General features: G+C 35.6%; 1 protein-coding gene across 3 annotated transcripts in view; it reads right to left on the bottom strand.

Moving 5' to 3' along the window:
- Positions 1-17,668, bottom strand: part of HDX (highly divergent homeobox) — a 206,675-nt gene that overhangs the window by 166,638 nt on the left and 22,369 nt on the right. The window contains exons 2-3 of one of the 3 annotated variants that reach the window (XM_023202826.2): positions 15,607-15,715; positions 2,631-2,777 (exon numbers count right to left, since the gene is read on the bottom strand). In XM_023202826.2, the coding sequence (XP_023058594.1) occupies positions 2,631-2,777 (147 nt within the window). In that variant the 5' untranslated portion in view covers positions 15,607-15,715. The remainder of the gene's footprint in view (positions 1-2,630; positions 2,778-15,606; positions 15,716-17,668) is intronic. The other 2 variants (XM_023202828.2, XM_023202827.2) reach the window with 2 other exon arrangements.

Raw genomic sequence — 17,668 nt, 5'->3', positions numbered from 1 at the left:
TTAAGGAAAAAAAAAATTCATATGCCTTACCAAGTTGTGAGTATTATTATTTTGTGGCACAGTATAATAATTGATTTCCATAGTGAAAACCCTGAGTCAAAAAGTAAGGGTTCAATTATTTTCCACATTCTCAGTTGACAAAAGTAGGAAAGTGTATAAATAGGAAGGTATATAAGAAATATTTCCTTTTAAAATGAAAATAAAGAAAATACATTGCCTGAGTTTTCCCAAAAGCTGAATTAAGTTTTACTAAAATTTGTTCAGTTATCAATTATTATCAAAATATACCAAAGCTTATAAGATGTAAATGATTCTCATTTATGTTACATCTTAATAGATGTGTCAGACAAAATTGATATGATGAGAATTTGGGTTTAGGAACTAATAAAGTGATATTACACAGGAAATAAAGAAAGAAAAGTCATTCGGTCATTAATCTTTAGTGTCCATAAATTTATGTTTCAGTTCTCTCTTTGAAATTCACTGTCTCTAAACTTCTTTCCCTTTTTTTTCGTATCTCTTTCTTTGTTTTCTTGTTTTTTTACCCCAGTATATTTATTTTTGCTTGATGTTTTAACTTTTTAAGTTTTCTTTATATTGAGATCAAGTTCTTAATACAGTGGGACTTAAGGATTTTTTAAAAGAAAAATGCAATGAATACTTTATTAATAATAATAAAGATCTCTTTCAAGTAGAACATATAACCCTAGCAAAGTATCCGGGGAAGGGGGTGGGGTGTAGAGTGATGAGTCTACAAAAAAATTCCTTTTGCCCTTTAACTGGAAAAGCCATCAAAATTGTGTTGGGATTTAGATTAGGAAGACTGAATTTCTGTAAAATTTACATTGGAATGGAGGGAATGAATCCATTTTTTACACTTTTTTGTAACATGTTAACATTTTACTGATAATCTATATTCTAAGAAATTATATATTTCATTCCCATTGTTTGTTTTAGATTTTCACACCATTTTGAGCATAAATATAAATCTCTGTATTTCAACACTCTCAATATTCAATCACAATAAAGTAAGTTATGAGGGGAAGATTGCAATAACACGTTGGAAATATGAAAGACTTCACAATATGAAAGATTTTCACAATGCAGCTGCCTGGCAAGGGTTTTCACTTTAAGGTAATGACAAGATAAAAGAAAAAAAAAGCAGAGGAAATTACTGCAGGATAAAGAAAGAAGCACTTGTTAACTGCAATCTCATCAACTTAAAATATAATACATTTTTATGTTATATTTTCTAATACAGTTAGACATTTTGCTCTGTGGCTTAGTAAAGATATTTCAAATAAGCCATTTAGAGCTGTTAATAGGAGATATTTCTGGTTCTTAAACAAATCTGAGTATGATGACTGGTCTCAGAAAATAAGAAACAGATATCCTGGACCAGGCGCGGTGGCTCACCCTGTGATCCCAGCACTTTGGGAAGCCGAGGCAGGCGGTTCATCTGAGGTCAGGAGTTCGAGACCAACCTGTCCAACATGGCGAAACCCCGTCTTTACTAAAACTACAAAGAATTAGCCAGGTGTGGTGGCGGGCACCTGTAATTCCAGCTACTCGGGAGGCTGAGGCAGGAGAATCACTTGAACCCAGGAGGTGGAGGCTGCAGAGAGCTGAGATCACGCCACTGCACTCCAGCCTGGGCAACAAGAGCGAAACTCCGTTTCAAAAAAAAAAAAAAAAAGAAAAAAAAGAAACAGATATCCTGGATATTTTTGTCTAGAATTGGTGGCATAATTCCCTATTTGAAGGCGAATAAATATTGTAGTCTTTAAGAAACACATATTCTGAATAATTATTAAGATATACTTATCTTTAGGGTCTTTGAAGGTACATCGAAAGCAAAATAAACTTAAGAACAGACATCCTTTCTCTTTCCTAAATTAGCCTAATGAATGCCAAGTAGGAGAAAGTTGCTAATCTTTCAATCACTAAGGTTTCACACCAAGAGGATTTGTAACATTTTCAAACAGACATAAAAGTTCCTATGCATTCAATAAAATCCGCGACCAGTTCTGTTAGATTTATCTCTTGCCTCCTCTCAATCACCTTCTCATTACCTTTCAAGAATGTAGCAGCTCTGACTTTTACAGCTGAATAACTATGATTCTGATAAAGAAAAATTTATTCCCTTAGGATTCCTTGTCCCTTACTTGCCTACCCATCAAAATGCATGCATTTTACTTAGAAAGTATTTATACAGCAGACCAAATGCCTGATGAAAAATTCAAATACAATGAAAAATAAGTCACCTAGAGTATTCTCTTGATAAATGCCCTGTTTTACTGATATCATTTTTGGGGATTACATCTACATTAATTTGGGGTTTAAAGAGCATAAGATCAACAATGAATCTTAAATGTATGTATTAGTTTAAAAAGCTAAGATTTTAAAAAGATATTTACACTGCAAGGGTTTCTGTGTTTTCAAGGTATTTATAGAAACAAATACAAACTGAAAGATTAGTCCTATTTATTTTTAAAACAGTATTGTTATACCAGGGAAGTGAAGCCGTTTATAAAATTAGTGACTTCATACCCTGAGTATTTTTCTCATATTAAGCAAATATCACTTGTAATAAGAAGCTTTAAATTTGAGTGTAATACCTCAATACTTACCCTGACTACACTGAAGTCCAGCTTAGTCTCCTGTGCACACTGTAATATGAGCTGAAAGCAATTTTTACTTTGATTTGTCATTCCATTTTCATAATAACGCTGTAAAATCCTTTGTTGTTCTACAGTAAATACAGAACGTAGATTCATCTAAAAATAAAAGAAGATACTCTGAAAATTGGAATAAAAATTTGGTATGTGTAGAATTTGTACTCCTATGTTTTTTATACAATTTCAGTGCTTCCAAGCTGTAAGACTTCTGTGAGTGAATTAATCTCCAGTAGTGGGCAATAATTTGTGTGCTAAAGGGAGACAGCTTCTCAATTACAAATATGCATAGTGCAAACACTTATTGAATTTGTTCAGATAATGTACCAACTTTAAAGAAAAAAAAAAAACACAGAACAAAAAAGAGGAAAGTCTTTATCTGGTTAGTGTTAATACATGGAGGAAAAAAAGGTAATTTCACTGAAATAAATATTTATGGCTAGTAAAGTCAGAGATGGTGGTAGCCATACGTGATCAATTATCAACAGGGACACTCACTGTTCTTTGTCAAGCAAGACATCTGGCATATGTCTTATAGCCAGAAGCTCTGCTCTGGAACAAAAGGGTGCTTTTATTTTTCCTCTTGGATAAAGGGATTCTTCTTATATGTTAAAACAAAACCTCTCTTTAGAGCTTAAATATAAAAAAGAAGGTTTAGTGACTGTGAACATTTCTGTGCTTTAGGGAATACTACCCAAAATAATTATTTTAATAAACATAGAATATACACAAAAATTTTAAATTATGTGCATTTTACTAAAAATAACCATGTTAAAACTATGTACCTTTTAATTAAATTGACATCATCACAATTTGACAAGATAAGTTAGAAAAATGTTTTATCTTTCCTGCCAATAGATAAAATGTTTAATATTAAAGGTATACAACTCTGTGAATTTAAAGAATAAAAGTCAGGTCAAACTCTTCTTTAAAAATGATAAATTCTAGTAGTGCATTTAATAAAGAATCCTTGTGATTAGATTAAGTCAATTTTGGGTTCTTGTTAAAAGCTGTCACACTAAACTTGTTAATCCCAAAAGCTGACAGAAAAAATACCACATCTTTTCCAAGAAAAGTGTCTCCTCAAAATTAAGAAAACAGCAACATTAGTTGGGCATGGTGGTGTGAGCCTGTGGTCCCAGCTACTTGGGAGGCTGAGGTAGGAGGATTGCTTGAGCCCCGGATGTGGAGGTTGCAGTGAGCCGAAATCACACCACTGTACTCCAGCCTGGGTGACAGAAACAGTCTCAAAAAAGAAAAAAGAGGAAAGAAAAGAAAAGAAAGGAAGAAGGAAGGAAGGAAGGAAGGAAGGAAGGAAGGAAGGAAGGAAGGAAGGAAGGGAGGGAGGAAGGAAGGAAAAGGGGAAGAAGAAAAGAAAAAAGAAAGAAAAGAAAAGAGCAACAACAAAGCTCTTCAAGCCAAACTATACAGAAATTTTTCTAGCATAGTGTGTATGGAAATAACCGAGTACATTGACATGGAAATAACATCTTTCTCTGAATGCTTTGAACAATAAAGCTCTCTAATAAGGAAAGTAAGCAGTCACCCAGTCATCCAGTGCAGTCGGTACACCTGACTTTCTTTCTTGCCCACACAAGCATCTATCTTATCTATCTCCTATCTAATGTTAAGAGATCTGATGAGAGAAAATCAGATGTAGGCAAGCACCAGGAAACATGAGAGTAAAGTTTCTCTCTGAAACATCAGAAGCAAAGACTTCTACTGACTTTCTGAAGGGGATCTCATTCAGTGCCCTAATGTGTAAGCCTAAGCCGAACGAAATTTTCAAGGATGCGTAGACAAGTGAGCAGGAACAATATCCATTAAAGCAATTTTTTTTTTAAACTATCATGGCTGCCAGATTTCAGAGCAGTTTGGGGTTTCTTTTCCTAAATGATTCAGCTGCAGTCAGGAGAAGAGTCAGAAGACAGAGGTCAAATACCAGAAATATTTCTGGTATTTAGAAGCTGGTATGGATTTAGAAGCAAGGTACTTTGAAATGGGTTCTGAGGACAATGGTGAACTTCAAATCATTAATGTACAATCAGCACTCTGATCCTCCTCTGCAGGGCTGTACCTACTGCAAAAAGTCTAAAGTACAAGATGTAAGTGATCACCAAGTATGATAAAATCTGCCCCATGTTTTCCCATTAGCTGGCTGCAACTCTTACATTTATCTAAGTGTGATATCAACCTACAAAACACACCAGGTCCTTCCCCATTGATACCAATAGCCAAATAAAGATGACTGAGTACTAAACAGATTTCTGGATACTGCAATTCTGACAATAGACAATGCAGGGACCTTTTAGTTTTCCCTTTAAATTCAGAAACAACAGCAGCAAGGCCACTTTGCTCAAAAGATCTACTATATTATAGGAAGTTAATTCTTTACAACAACTAGATGACCCCATTTGAGCAAGATAATTTATCATTACCTTCATCCACCCTAGTTATCTTGGCCTCTGAAGTGGCAAGATATTGAATGACTGCACAGCCAAGTTTCTTAATCATTTGCAACAAAATAATAAAAATAAACAGAGTTTTAAAAATAATATCTTTTAAAGTTGGGTTTTTTATTTATGTGGAAGACAAAATGACAAAGCATCGGTTCCCTGGAAATTGAAGTCTGTTGGGTTGTGGTGGGGATGGTGACTGAATTAAGGGATTGAGTGCTGAAGTAACAATTCATTTAGTTTTACCCCCAATATTCTATATTGTGCTACCCATTCAGCACATGCCCACCCACAGGAATAAGACAACCTTGGTTTTATGCTTAGCTTCATTGCTGATAATTGGTAAATCACTTAATTTCCATGAATACCCATTACCAAATCTGTAAAATGTTGGATTGTACAAGTCATCTTGTCTATCACTCTGGTTGCTACAAATACCTTATGATACATGAACTCGTTTGTCTTAAGTTGTAAAGCATGTTATAGTTGTAATATACCTATATTTTTAGTATAACTAGGCTCTTAAGTTTACATATCATATTCAGATATGAAATTTTTCAGGTTCTACTCAGGTTTAAGATTCAGTATTTTGATGAAGATTCTAAGACATTGAAAAAATATTAAATCATGCTTAGTATGTTCTATTCAAACAAGCTGAACAATGAGTATAATTTTTTAGATTTGTTGCTTTGAAAGTACCTGAAACATACAGCTTCTAAGAATGACTGCTTCCTTAGGTATTTCAGATAGCTAAGGCTATATTTTCACATGGAAACATTTGAGATAAATTCCTATATGATGTAACACTGTTCTTACAGATTCGATGCCATGCTTAAAACCAGCTCAATGCCTTACTAATGCCCCCGCTAATTAAAACATTTGAAAAGTACTAAAAAATTTACTTATAATTATTCATTACTGGAAAACAAGATATTCTAAATGGGATGACACATTTGGAGGCTGAGGCAGGAGGATCTTTTGAGACCAGGAGTTTGAAACCAGCCTGGGCAGCATGGTGAGACCCCCACCTCTACAATTTTTATTTTTTTAATTTTAATTAATGCAGCATGGTGGCACGTGCCAGTAGACCTAGCTATTCAGGAGGTTCAGGTAGTAGGGTCTCTTGAACCCAGGAGTTTGAGGTTACAGTGAGCTATGATTGTACCACTGCACTCCAGCCTGGGTGACAGAACAAAACCCTGTCTCTAAATAAATAAGCAAATAAATAAAAATAGGACAAGTCCATAAATCATCATCAAATCATCATCAATTCAAATATAACACATTCTTTCCAATATTAAAAATGTGCATCTTGGATAAGCCATTGATGTTTTTGTTTACAAAGTGTTGAGCAAGTTAAACATAACACATTGAATATCTTATTTTGGTCAACATGTCTATATTAATATTGTACTTTTTATCCATTGTTATTATTCACTTCTAAACTTACATACAATAAAATTCACTCTTTTTCATGTACAGCTTTATGAGTTAAGAGAAATGTATATAGTCATCAAACCATCACCAAAATCAAGACACAGAATAGTTTTTTCACTCCCAAAAGTTTCCCTATGCTGCTTCATTAGCAAGCCTTCCAGCCACCCCAGCTCCTGGCAACCACTGTTTCTATAATTTTGACTTCTGTAGACTACCATATAAATGGAATCAACATGTAGACTTTTCAGCCAGTTTCTTTTATTTAGCATAGAGCATTTGAGATAAACATGTGTTGCTGTGTGTCATCAGTAGTTTGTCCCTTTTTCTTTTAAAGTCGTACTTCATCATATTAATGTACCACAGTTAATTCATCCATTGAAGGACACTGAATCTGTTTTGAGTTCTTGGCTGTTATGAATAAATCTGTTAAGAACATTTGTACACAGGTTTCTGTGTGCAAGTAAGTTTTAATTTCTCTTGAGTAAATACCTAGGAATGAAATTTCTGGATGGTAAGGTAAATGTATGTTTAACTTCATAAGTTGTTAACCTGTTTTCAAAATCGGCTGTACAAATTTGTATTCTCAAATGCACTGAAAAACATTCAGTGAAAGATTTATTTCTTTCACTTCCTCATCGACATTTATTACAGTCATTTTTTAAAAATTAGCCATTACCTAGGTGTGTAATTGAATATTATTGTTGTGGTTTTAATTTGCATTTCTCTAGTAACAAATGTTGTTGAACATCTTTTTGTATACTTATCCACCAATTCTTTGTGGAAGTGTTTTACTCAAATATTTCCCATAATTTTTAATTGTGTTGTTTGTTTACTTATTATTGAATATTAAGGGTTCATTATATATTCTGGATACAAACCCTTCATCAGAAATATGATTTCCAATGTTTCTCCACTTGTGGCTTATCTTTTGCTAATTATTTATATCTTGTTTGATTTCTTTTACTAGAGATTTATAGTTTTCAGAAAACAGATCCAGTACATACTCTGTTAAATAAACACCTAAATATTTTCTGTTTTTTTTGGGGGGGGGTATTACTGTAAATTGTATTTTTTTTTAACATTTCCAATTGTTCAGTGCTAGTTTATTAACATACAATTGATTTTGGTATATTGAAGTTGTATTCTGCAACTTTGCTAAACTAACTTACTACTTCCAGTTGATTGTTTGGTACTTTCTACACAATCATGTCCACAAACAGGGACAAGTTTATTTCTTGTTTTCTGATACGCATTCCTTTCATTTTTCTATCTTGGCCTAAATGAACTGGCTAGTACATAAAGCATGATGTTTTAATAAGAGCTACGAGAGTAGACATTCTTGCCTTATTCTCAAGTTTGGAGGGAAAGCGTTAAATCTTTCACCATTAAGTATGATGTTCACTACAGGTTTTTCATACATGCCTCTCACCAGGCAAAAGAAGTTCCCTTTTATGTTTATTAAACTGAGTTTTTATTATTACTATTATTATTGTTACCACTAATGGATATTGAATTTTATTAAATGTTTTTTCTTGCATCTATTGAAATGATTGTACAGTTTTTATTCCTTAATCTTTTGAAATGGTAAATTATGCTGATTGATTTTCAAATGTTAAACCAGCCTTCTCTTCCTGGAGGAAACCTCACTTGGTAGTGATGTATTATGCTGTTTATATATAATTTGATTAAATGTTTAAATATTTGGTTAAGAATGTTTTAGTCTATTTTTGTGAGGGATATTTGTATGTGGTTTTCTTTTCTTGCACTGTACTTGGTTTTAGTACCAGGGTAATAAGTTAGGAAGTATTTCCTTCATTTATGTATTCTAGAAGAAATCACATGGAATTGCTAATAGTTTTATTTAAATCTTTCTTAGAAATCACTAGCAAAACCATCTGAACATGGAGTTTTCTTTGTGGGAATGTTTTGAAGTACAAATTACATTTCAATATTATTCAGATAATCTATTTATTATCGAGTGAGTTTTGATACTTTGTGTCTTTCAAGGAATTGCTCCATTTCATCTACATTGTTGAATTCAAAGGTATAAAGTTGTTTATTAATAGTTTATTGTTTATTATTATTGTTTTAGTGTCTGTAGGGTCTGGGGTGATGTACCTTTTTTCTTCTTGGTATTGGTAAATTGTTCTTCTTTATTTAGCATTTATTTACTGATCTTTTAAAAGATCACTGTTATTGATCATTTAAAAGAACTAGATTTTAGTTTCATTAGTTTTGTCTATTGTTTTTCTGTCTTCATTTTCACTGATTTCTACTCTCTATTTTTTGTTCAATAAGTATTTATTGAGTGCCTTCAATGTGCCAGATACAATGTACAAGGGACACAATATTTATCACAGGAGATATGGTGGATCCAGTGCTCATTGTTAGTCTTTTGATGTCACAGATTCCACATCACTGAGAGGTTATTTGGTTTGATTTTGTCCACCATTCTATTTACCGGACATATTTATTTTCCTACAACACTCTGCAACCCTCGTTTTCTGCCTTCTGTCATTTTATTAACAAATTGGCATCTGTTTTCCCTCTCTACAGGTGACTTTTCTCACCTTTTTAAGTGCTTGTACAATTTTTTTCTTAATTCTTAAATTTCAGTGACCACTAAATTTAATCTCAACCTTTATTTTATTATTATTATTTTTTTTTTTTTACTTTTCGATTCAGGAGGTATATATGAAGGTTTCTTACTTGGGTATATTGGATGATGCTGGGGTTTGCACTTCTGGTGAACCCATCACCCAAATAGTGAACATAGTACCCAATAGGTAGTTTTCCAAATCTTGACTGCCTCCCTCCCTCCCCACTTTTGGAGTAATCATTGTCTATTGTTTCCATCTTTATGTCCACATGTACCTATTGTTTAGCTTCCACTTATAAATGAAAACATGTGTTATTTGACTTTCTGTTTTTGTGTTAACCACTTGGGATAATGGCCTCCATTATCCCATCCATGTTGTTGCAAAGAATATGTTGTTGCATCCATGTTGTTGCAAAGAATATGATTTCATTCTTATTTATGGCTATGGAGTATTTCATGTTGTATATGTACCACATCTTTGTTGTCTAATCCACTGTTGATAGACACTTAGATTGATTCCATGTCTTTGTTATTATGAATAGAGCTGAAATATATATATATGAGTCAAGGTATATTTTAGATAAAACAATATTTTTCTTTGGGTAGATACCCAGTGGTGATATTACTGTGTCAAATAATAGTTCTAGTTTTAGTTTTTTGAGAAATCTCCATACTGCTTTTCACAGGGGTTGTATTAGTCCATTCTCATACTGCTATAAAGAACTTTCCAAGACTGGGTAACTTAAAGAGGAAAGAGGTTTAATTGACTAATAGTTCTGCATGGCTGGGGAGGCTTCAGGAAACTTACAATCATGGCAGAAGGGAAAGTAAACATGTTCATCTTCACATGGTGGCAGGAAAGAGAATAATGATAGCCAAGAAAAGTGGAAGCCCCTTATAAAACCATAACATCTCATGAGAACTTACTCATTATCATAAGAATAGCATGGGAGAAACTACCCCCATGAGTCAATTGTCTCCCATTGGTCCCTTCCACAACATGTGGGAATTCTGGGAGGTATATTTCAAGTTGAGATTTTGGTGGGGACACAGCCAAACCATATCATTCCATCTCTGGTCCCTCCCAAATCTCATGGCCTCACATTTCAAAACACAATTATACCCTTCCAAAAATCCCCCAAAGTCTTAACTCATTCCAGCATTAACCCAAAAGTCCAAGTCAAAAGTCTCATCTGAGACAAGGCAAGTCACTTCCACCTATGAGCTTGTAACATCAAAAGCAAGTTAGTTACTTCCTAGATACAGTGGGAGTACAGGCATTGGGTAAATACACCATTCTAAATGGGAGAAATTGGCCAAAATAAATGGGCTATAGGCCCCATGCAAGTTCAAAATCCAACAGGGTAGTCATTAAAACTTAAAGTTCCAAAATGATCTCCTTTGACTCCATGTCCCAAATTCAGTTTATGCTGATGCAAGGGATGGGCTTCAAGGGGCTTGGGCAGCTCCAATCTTGTGGATTTGCAGGATACAGCCCCTATCCCAGCTGATTTCACAGACTGGTGCTAAGTGTACATGTCTTTTCCAGGCTCATGGTGCAAAGTGTCAGTTGATCGGCCATTCTTGTGTCAAGGACAGTGGTCCTCTTCCCACAGCTCTACTCTCTGTGCGGGGGCTCCAAACCCACATGTCCCTTCCACACTGCCCTAGCAGAGGTTCTCCATGAGGGCTCCACCCATGAAGCAAATGTCTGCAGTGACATCCAGGCATTTTCATACATCCTCTGAAATCTAGGTGGAGGTTCCCAAACCTCAATTCTTGACTTACGTGCACCTGCAGGACCAACAACATGTGTAAGCCACCAAGGTTTAGGTGGCTTTGCATCCCTTGAAGCAATGGCCTGAGCTGTATGTTGGCTCTTTTTAGCCATGGCTGGAATGCAGGGCACCAAGTCCCGACTGCACAAAGTAGCAAGGCCCAGGGCCTGACCCATGAAACCATTTTTTCTTTGTAGGCCCCTGCACCTCTGATAGGTGGGCTGCTGTGAAGACCTCTGAAGTGTCCTGGAGACGTTTTCTCCATTGTCTTGGTGATTAGCATTTGGCTCCTCATTACTTATGCCAATGTCTGCAGCTGGCTTGAATTTCTCACCAGAAAATGTAATTTTCTTTTTCACTGCATCATCAGGCTGTACATTTTCCAAACTTTTATGCTCTGCTTCCTCTTGAACACTTTGTCACTTAGAAATGTCTTGCAGCGTATACCCTAAATCATCTCTCTCAAGTTCAAAGTTTCACAGATCTTTAGGTAAGGGGTAAAATACCACCAGTTTTTTTGTATAGCAAGAGCGACCTTTACCCCCATTTCCAACAAGTTTCTCATCTTCATCTGAGACCACCTCAGCCTGGACTTCATTGTCCATATCACTATCAGCATTTTGGTCAAAGCCATTTGACAAGTCTCTAGGAAGTTCCAAACTTCCCTACATCTTTCTGTCTTCTGAGCCCTTCAAGTCTCTAGGAAGTTACAAATTATCTCACATTTTCTCGTCTTCTTCGAGCCATGCAAACTGTTCCAACCTCTGCTTGTTACTCAGTTCCAAAGTTGCTTCCACATTTTTGGGTATCCTTATAGCAGTGCCCCACTTGCAGTACCAATTTACTGTATTAGTCTGTTCTCATGCTGCTATAAAGAATTGCTTGAGACTGGGTAATTTATTAATGAAAGAGTTTTAAGTGACTCATAATTCCACATGACTGGGGAGGCCTCAAAACTTACAGTCATGACAGAAGGGGAAGCAAACGTGTCCTTCACATGATGGCAAGAAAGAAAAGAATGAGAACCAACTGAAGAGGGAAGTTCCTTAGAAGACCATCAGATCTTGTGAGAGTTTGCTCACTATCATGAAAATAGCATGCGGGATACCACCCCATGATTCAATTACCTCCCACAGGGTCCCTCCCACAACACATGGGGATTATGGGAACTGTAATTCAAGGTGAGATTTTCATGGGGACACAGCCAAACTATATCAGAGGTTGAACTAATTTACTTGCATTCCTACCAATAGCATGTAAGTGTCTCATCTTCTCCACATTCTCACCAATATCTGTTATTTTTTGAATTTTTAAAAATAGCCATTTTGACTGGATTGAAATGGTATCTCACTGCAATTTTATTTGTATTTCTCTGATGATCAGTGAAGTTGATCTGATCTTATATTTACTAGTCTCTTCATTTGGATTTGTTTGGATTTAATTTATATTTCTTTTCCTAGTTCCTTGAGATGGAAGCTTATACTGTTTATCTGAGACCTTTCTTCTTTTCTAAATACAAGCAATTAATGTTAAATTTACTTCTAAGTATTGCTTTGGTTACATTCTAAAAATTTTGATAAAGTATATTTTAATTATCATTCAGTTCAAAATATTTTCCAATTTCTCTTGTTTATTGTTTAAAATATTTAGGGCATTTCCAGATATCTTTCTGTTATTAATTTTTAGTGTAATTTCATTATGATTAGAGAACATACTTTTTATCATGTCAATTCTTTAAAATTTTTTTAAATTTGTTTTATGTCTCAGAAAATGATTTCTCTTGGTGACTGTTCCATGAACACTTGAAAGGAATGTATATTCTGCTGTTGGGTGGTCATTTCTAAAAACGTCAATTAGGTCATGTTGTTTGATAGTATTTTCCAGGCTTTCTACATCCTTACTGACTTCCTCACAACTTTTTCTATCAATTACTAAAAGAGAAATGCTGTAATCTCCATCTATAACTGTGGATTTGTCTATTTTTATTTTCAGTTCTGGAAGTTTTTGCTTTAGGTGTTTGTTTGTTTGTTTGAAACATAGTCTCACTCCATCACACAGGCTGGAGTGCAGTGGCATAAACTTGGCTCTCTGCAACTTCCATTTCCTGGGTTCAAGCAATTATCATGCCTCCTGAGTAGCTGGGATTATAGGCATCCATCAACATACCTAGCTAATTTTTGTATTTTTAGTAGAGACAGGGTTTCACCATGTTGGCCAGGCTGGTCTTGAACTCCTGGCCTCAAGTGATCTGCCCTCCTTGGCCTCCCAAAGTGCTAGGATTACTGGTGTTAGCCACCAGGCCCAGCCAACTTTTTGCTTTATGTATTTTGAAGATCTGTTGTTAGGCACATATACATGTAGTATTGTTACATCTTTTTGGCAAATTGACCCTTTATTCTTTAGTTATGTAATGCCTCTCTTTATTCCTGGTACTACTCCTTGCTCTGCATTCTACTTTGCCAGACACCAATATATATACTACAGCTTTGTTTTGATTGCTGTACCATAGTATATCACTTTCTATATTGTATTTTACCCTATGTCTTTATATATAAAATGTATTTCTTTTATAAAACATATAGTTTGGTTATTTAATCCAATATGACGATGTCTTTTAATTAGGTTCTTTATACTGCTACATTTAATGTAATTACTGATAAGGTAGGATATAGGTATACCATTTTATTTGTTGTTTTCTGTTTGTCCCTCTGACATTGATCTCTTTTTTCCAACTTCTTTTGGACTTTCTGAATACTTTTTGGTATTCTGTTTTAATTTTTTTTTTTTTTTGCTAATTTTTTTGCATATATTAAGTGATTGTTTTAAGGATTACAATGTATATTTCCATTTTTTCTTTTTACACAGTTAATATTTTACAACCTCAATGACAACTATCTAGGTCCCTTTCCCCTACCCTCTTTGTGTTTTGGTCATCGTACAAAGTACATCTCTATGTATTAGAAACCCTGATAGACAATGTTATCGTTTTTACTTTCAACTGTCATACATATTTTAAGGAACTTAAGAAGACAAAAATAGAAGAATATTTACCCAGAATTTACCATTTAGTTTTGTCCTTTTTTTGCTCCTGAAACTCAAATTTTCTCCTGCTATCATTTCCATTCAGCCTGAAGAACTTACTTTAATATTTTTAAGAATAGATCTGTTTGTGAAAATTTTTCTTAGGATTTTTAAATCTGAGAATGTCTTTATGTCATCATTTCTGATACATATTTTCATGGACGATAGGAATCTGGGTTGACTTTTTTTTTTCATTTAAAGATGTTTTTCCACTGTTTTACATCTCCATGATTTCTCATGAGAAAAATTCAGTCATTCATATCCTTGTTTTTCTATGTATATGCTGTTTTTCTATGGCTATTTTCAATAGTTTTTGTTACCTCTGGCTTTCAGCAGTTGGACTACTAAGTGCCTAGGCATAATTTTATTTGATTTTATATTATTCCAAGCTCCTTGATCTTGAATCTGTAAATTTTCATCTTTTGTAAAATTTGAGAAGTTTTGAGCCATTATTTCTTCAAATATTTTTTTCTACAACAATCTCTCTCCTGTCCTTCTGGGATTTCGGTGACATGAATACTATTTTTACATCATCCCATAGGACTTAAGGTTCTGTTCACGTTTCTACATATTTTTTTTCCTCTCTGTTCATCAGATTAAATAATTTGTGTTGATTTATCTTAATGTTCACTGTTTCCACTGTCTTCACAATTCTGCTACTGAGCACAGATGGTGCCTTTAAAAAATTTCAGATAATGAATTTTCAACTCTATAATTTCCATTTAGTATTATTTTGTAGGCTCTATTACTCTGCTGAGAACTTCTCACAGCTTACTCTTTTTCAAGATGATTATTTTCATCTAAGGGAGCATAGTTATAGTAACTGTTTTAACACCTTTTGATACAATTCCAACATCTGGGTCATTATAGGTGTTGTCAACTCCTGTTGAGTGTGTTTAAACTCTATTTTGGGTATTTTGAATATTATTTGTTGGCATCCTCTTGAGAATATTGATTTGGCAGAATACAGTTAGCAGGCAATCAACTATGCCAGATTCAACTGCAAATCCTTTTTTTTTTTTTTTTTTTTTTAACTTCTGTCAGCAAGTCATTTCAGTTTTGAAATCCTTTGCTGTGTTATTTTGGGTCTGTCCTCACACTAGTACCATTTGGGTGGTGGTTTCAATGTCAATTCTATTTCCAAAGCCTTTGCTATCTATTTTGAATCTGTCCCACTCATGAGCAACTCAAGGAGGAGCTTAAGCTTTCTACAGGTTGATGCCCAGTATTAAAGGATCCCCTTCCTCAACTCTTTCCTCTCCATGATTCTCCACTCACTGTACAGCCTGCAAGGGTCACTTTTCCTGGTCCTCTAGTCAGAAATATAGGGTTTCCGTTAGAGTTTATTTTAGTTGTTCTATTGTCACTGCAGCATAGCTCTGCAACTGGAGCCACCATTGACAGAAAAGTGGAAGTGAGAGACAGAGACTGAAACTGACTCAGGATTTACTCTCACACTGTTGGGATTGCCGGCTGTTATTGCAGTTTTAGCCTGCAATGTACCACTCCATAGTTCCATGAGATGGATCCAGCCTTGGGTCAAAGTCTTAAGAGAAATGGAGGAAGACTGGGAAACTCACCCATATATGGTCACTTCAAATTCTGACTGCCATCCTCAATCTGCCTGCTTTTGTTTACTTTTAGGAGTTCTGAGGGAGTTTCTTTTAAAATTTTGTCCAGTGATTGTAGCTGTAATAATCAGGAGAGAAGGTTATAGTGGGCTTACTTCATCTTGGTCAGAATTGGAAGTCTAGCACTGCATTTTTAAAATTTAGATCAAACTAAACTTTAAGGAACTTTAAGTCAAATTAAAGCTATATTTTAAAATTAAAGCTGTATTTATTGCTGAAGAGCAATACTTGTGGGTTGATATTACTGGTTTAAAATCTAAAACACACACACACACACACACACATACACACACACACAACCGGTTTACCTCAGAAGCTTTTATATATGAAAATACAAATAACTACACTTTTGAATAAATTAAATATTAGAAATATTTTGAAGTAAATAAAAGACAATAGCAAGAATATATTTCCAGGCATTTTTTTCTTGGCATTTTAATTTTCTTGGCCATAAAAATAAATGCTTAATCTTTAATTGTATAGTCCCTAGTTGTTTTGCATAATTTGGTATGAAGACGTATGAAGATTCCCCAGTTGCCACTATACTTTCACTTCTAAGATATTTTGGGATATCAGTCATTCTGGAAAGCTAAAGTGTATACTCTTTTGAGCAATAAAACTTTACTTATCATAAGTTTTCATCTTAGATGAAAATATTTCTGAACTACCATATTCACTCTCTTGAGTTTTTAAACAGGGAGAAGAGAAATAAAGTCTTTTTGTTATAAGACTGGGTCATTATTATAAACATAATTTAATGAATGGTGTTCTAATAATTGTGATACGGTGTCTGTCTCTTCATTAAAACATGTTAAACTCCTGCATATCTTTTTTATAGTTTCTCTTTTACTCTCCTTGTCTGTCATCGTTTGTCATGCTGTCATTGGGCTTCTCTTTAGCAATTCCCTCTCACCCCTAATTTGCTGGGTTTTGTTGTTTTTCATTAGTTTGTTTTTTCTAGTCTGGTAGAAGACCAGAATTTTCTGGAAAAGCCTAAGAGGTTCACTCATGACTCTATCATTTGGACCTTACCTTGTAGATTTTGTGACACTTATTTTCTTGAATTTGCTGGATGAATGATACATGTGAAGGATTACTACTGTGCCCTTTTACTCTAGTGATAATCTATCGTAGTTAAAATGGCTATTTTATTTCACATATTATGAGCTGAGCAGTAGTGGAATAGAAAGTTCGATTAAAATCAACCAGGGGCTGAGCAAGATGGCCGAATAGGAACAGCTTCAGTCTCCATCTCCCAGCGCGAGCGACACAGAAGACCGGTGATTTCTGCATTTTCAACTGAGGTACTGGGGTCATCTCATTCGGGAGTGCCGGACAATCGGTGCTGGTCAGCTGCTGCAGCCCGACCAGCGGGAGCTGAAGCAGGGCGAGGCATCGCCTCACCTGGAAAGCACGAGGGGGAAGGGAGTCCCTTTTCCTAGCCAGGGGAACTGAGACACACAACACCTGGAAAATCGGGTAACTCCCACCCCAATACTGCGCTGTAACACCGGCACACCGGAGATTATATCCCACACCTGGCCGGGAGGGTCCCACGCCCACGGAGCCTCCCTCCTTGCTAACACAGCAGTCTGCGGCAATCTAACCGCAAGGCAGCAGCGAGGCTGGGGGAGGGGTGCCCGCCATCGCTGAGGCTTAAGTAGGTAAATAAAGCCGCTGGGAAGCTCGAACTGGGTGGAGCTCACAGCAGCTCAAGGAAACCTGCCTGTCTCTGTAGACTCCGCCTCTGGGGACAGGGCTCAGCTAAAGCAGCAGAGGCCTGTCCAGACGCGAATGATTCTGTCTGACAGCTTTGAAGAGAGCAATGGATCTCCAAACACGGAGGTTGAGATCTGAGAAGGGGCAGTCTGCCTGCTCAAGTGGGTCACTGACCCCTGAGTAGCCTAACTGGGAGACGTCCCCCACTAGGGGCAGTCTGACACCCCACACCTCACAGGGTGGAGTACACCCCTGAGAGGAAGCTTCCAAAGCAAGAATCAGACAGGTGCAC

This window comes from Piliocolobus tephrosceles, chromosome 12 (assembly GCF_002776525.5).
Source record: "Piliocolobus tephrosceles isolate RC106 chromosome 12, ASM277652v3, whole genome shotgun sequence".
In the NCBI taxonomy this organism is placed as follows: Eukaryota; Metazoa; Chordata; class Mammalia; order Primates; family Cercopithecidae; genus Piliocolobus; species Piliocolobus tephrosceles.
This window is presented reverse-complemented; position numbering and strand designations above follow the sequence as displayed.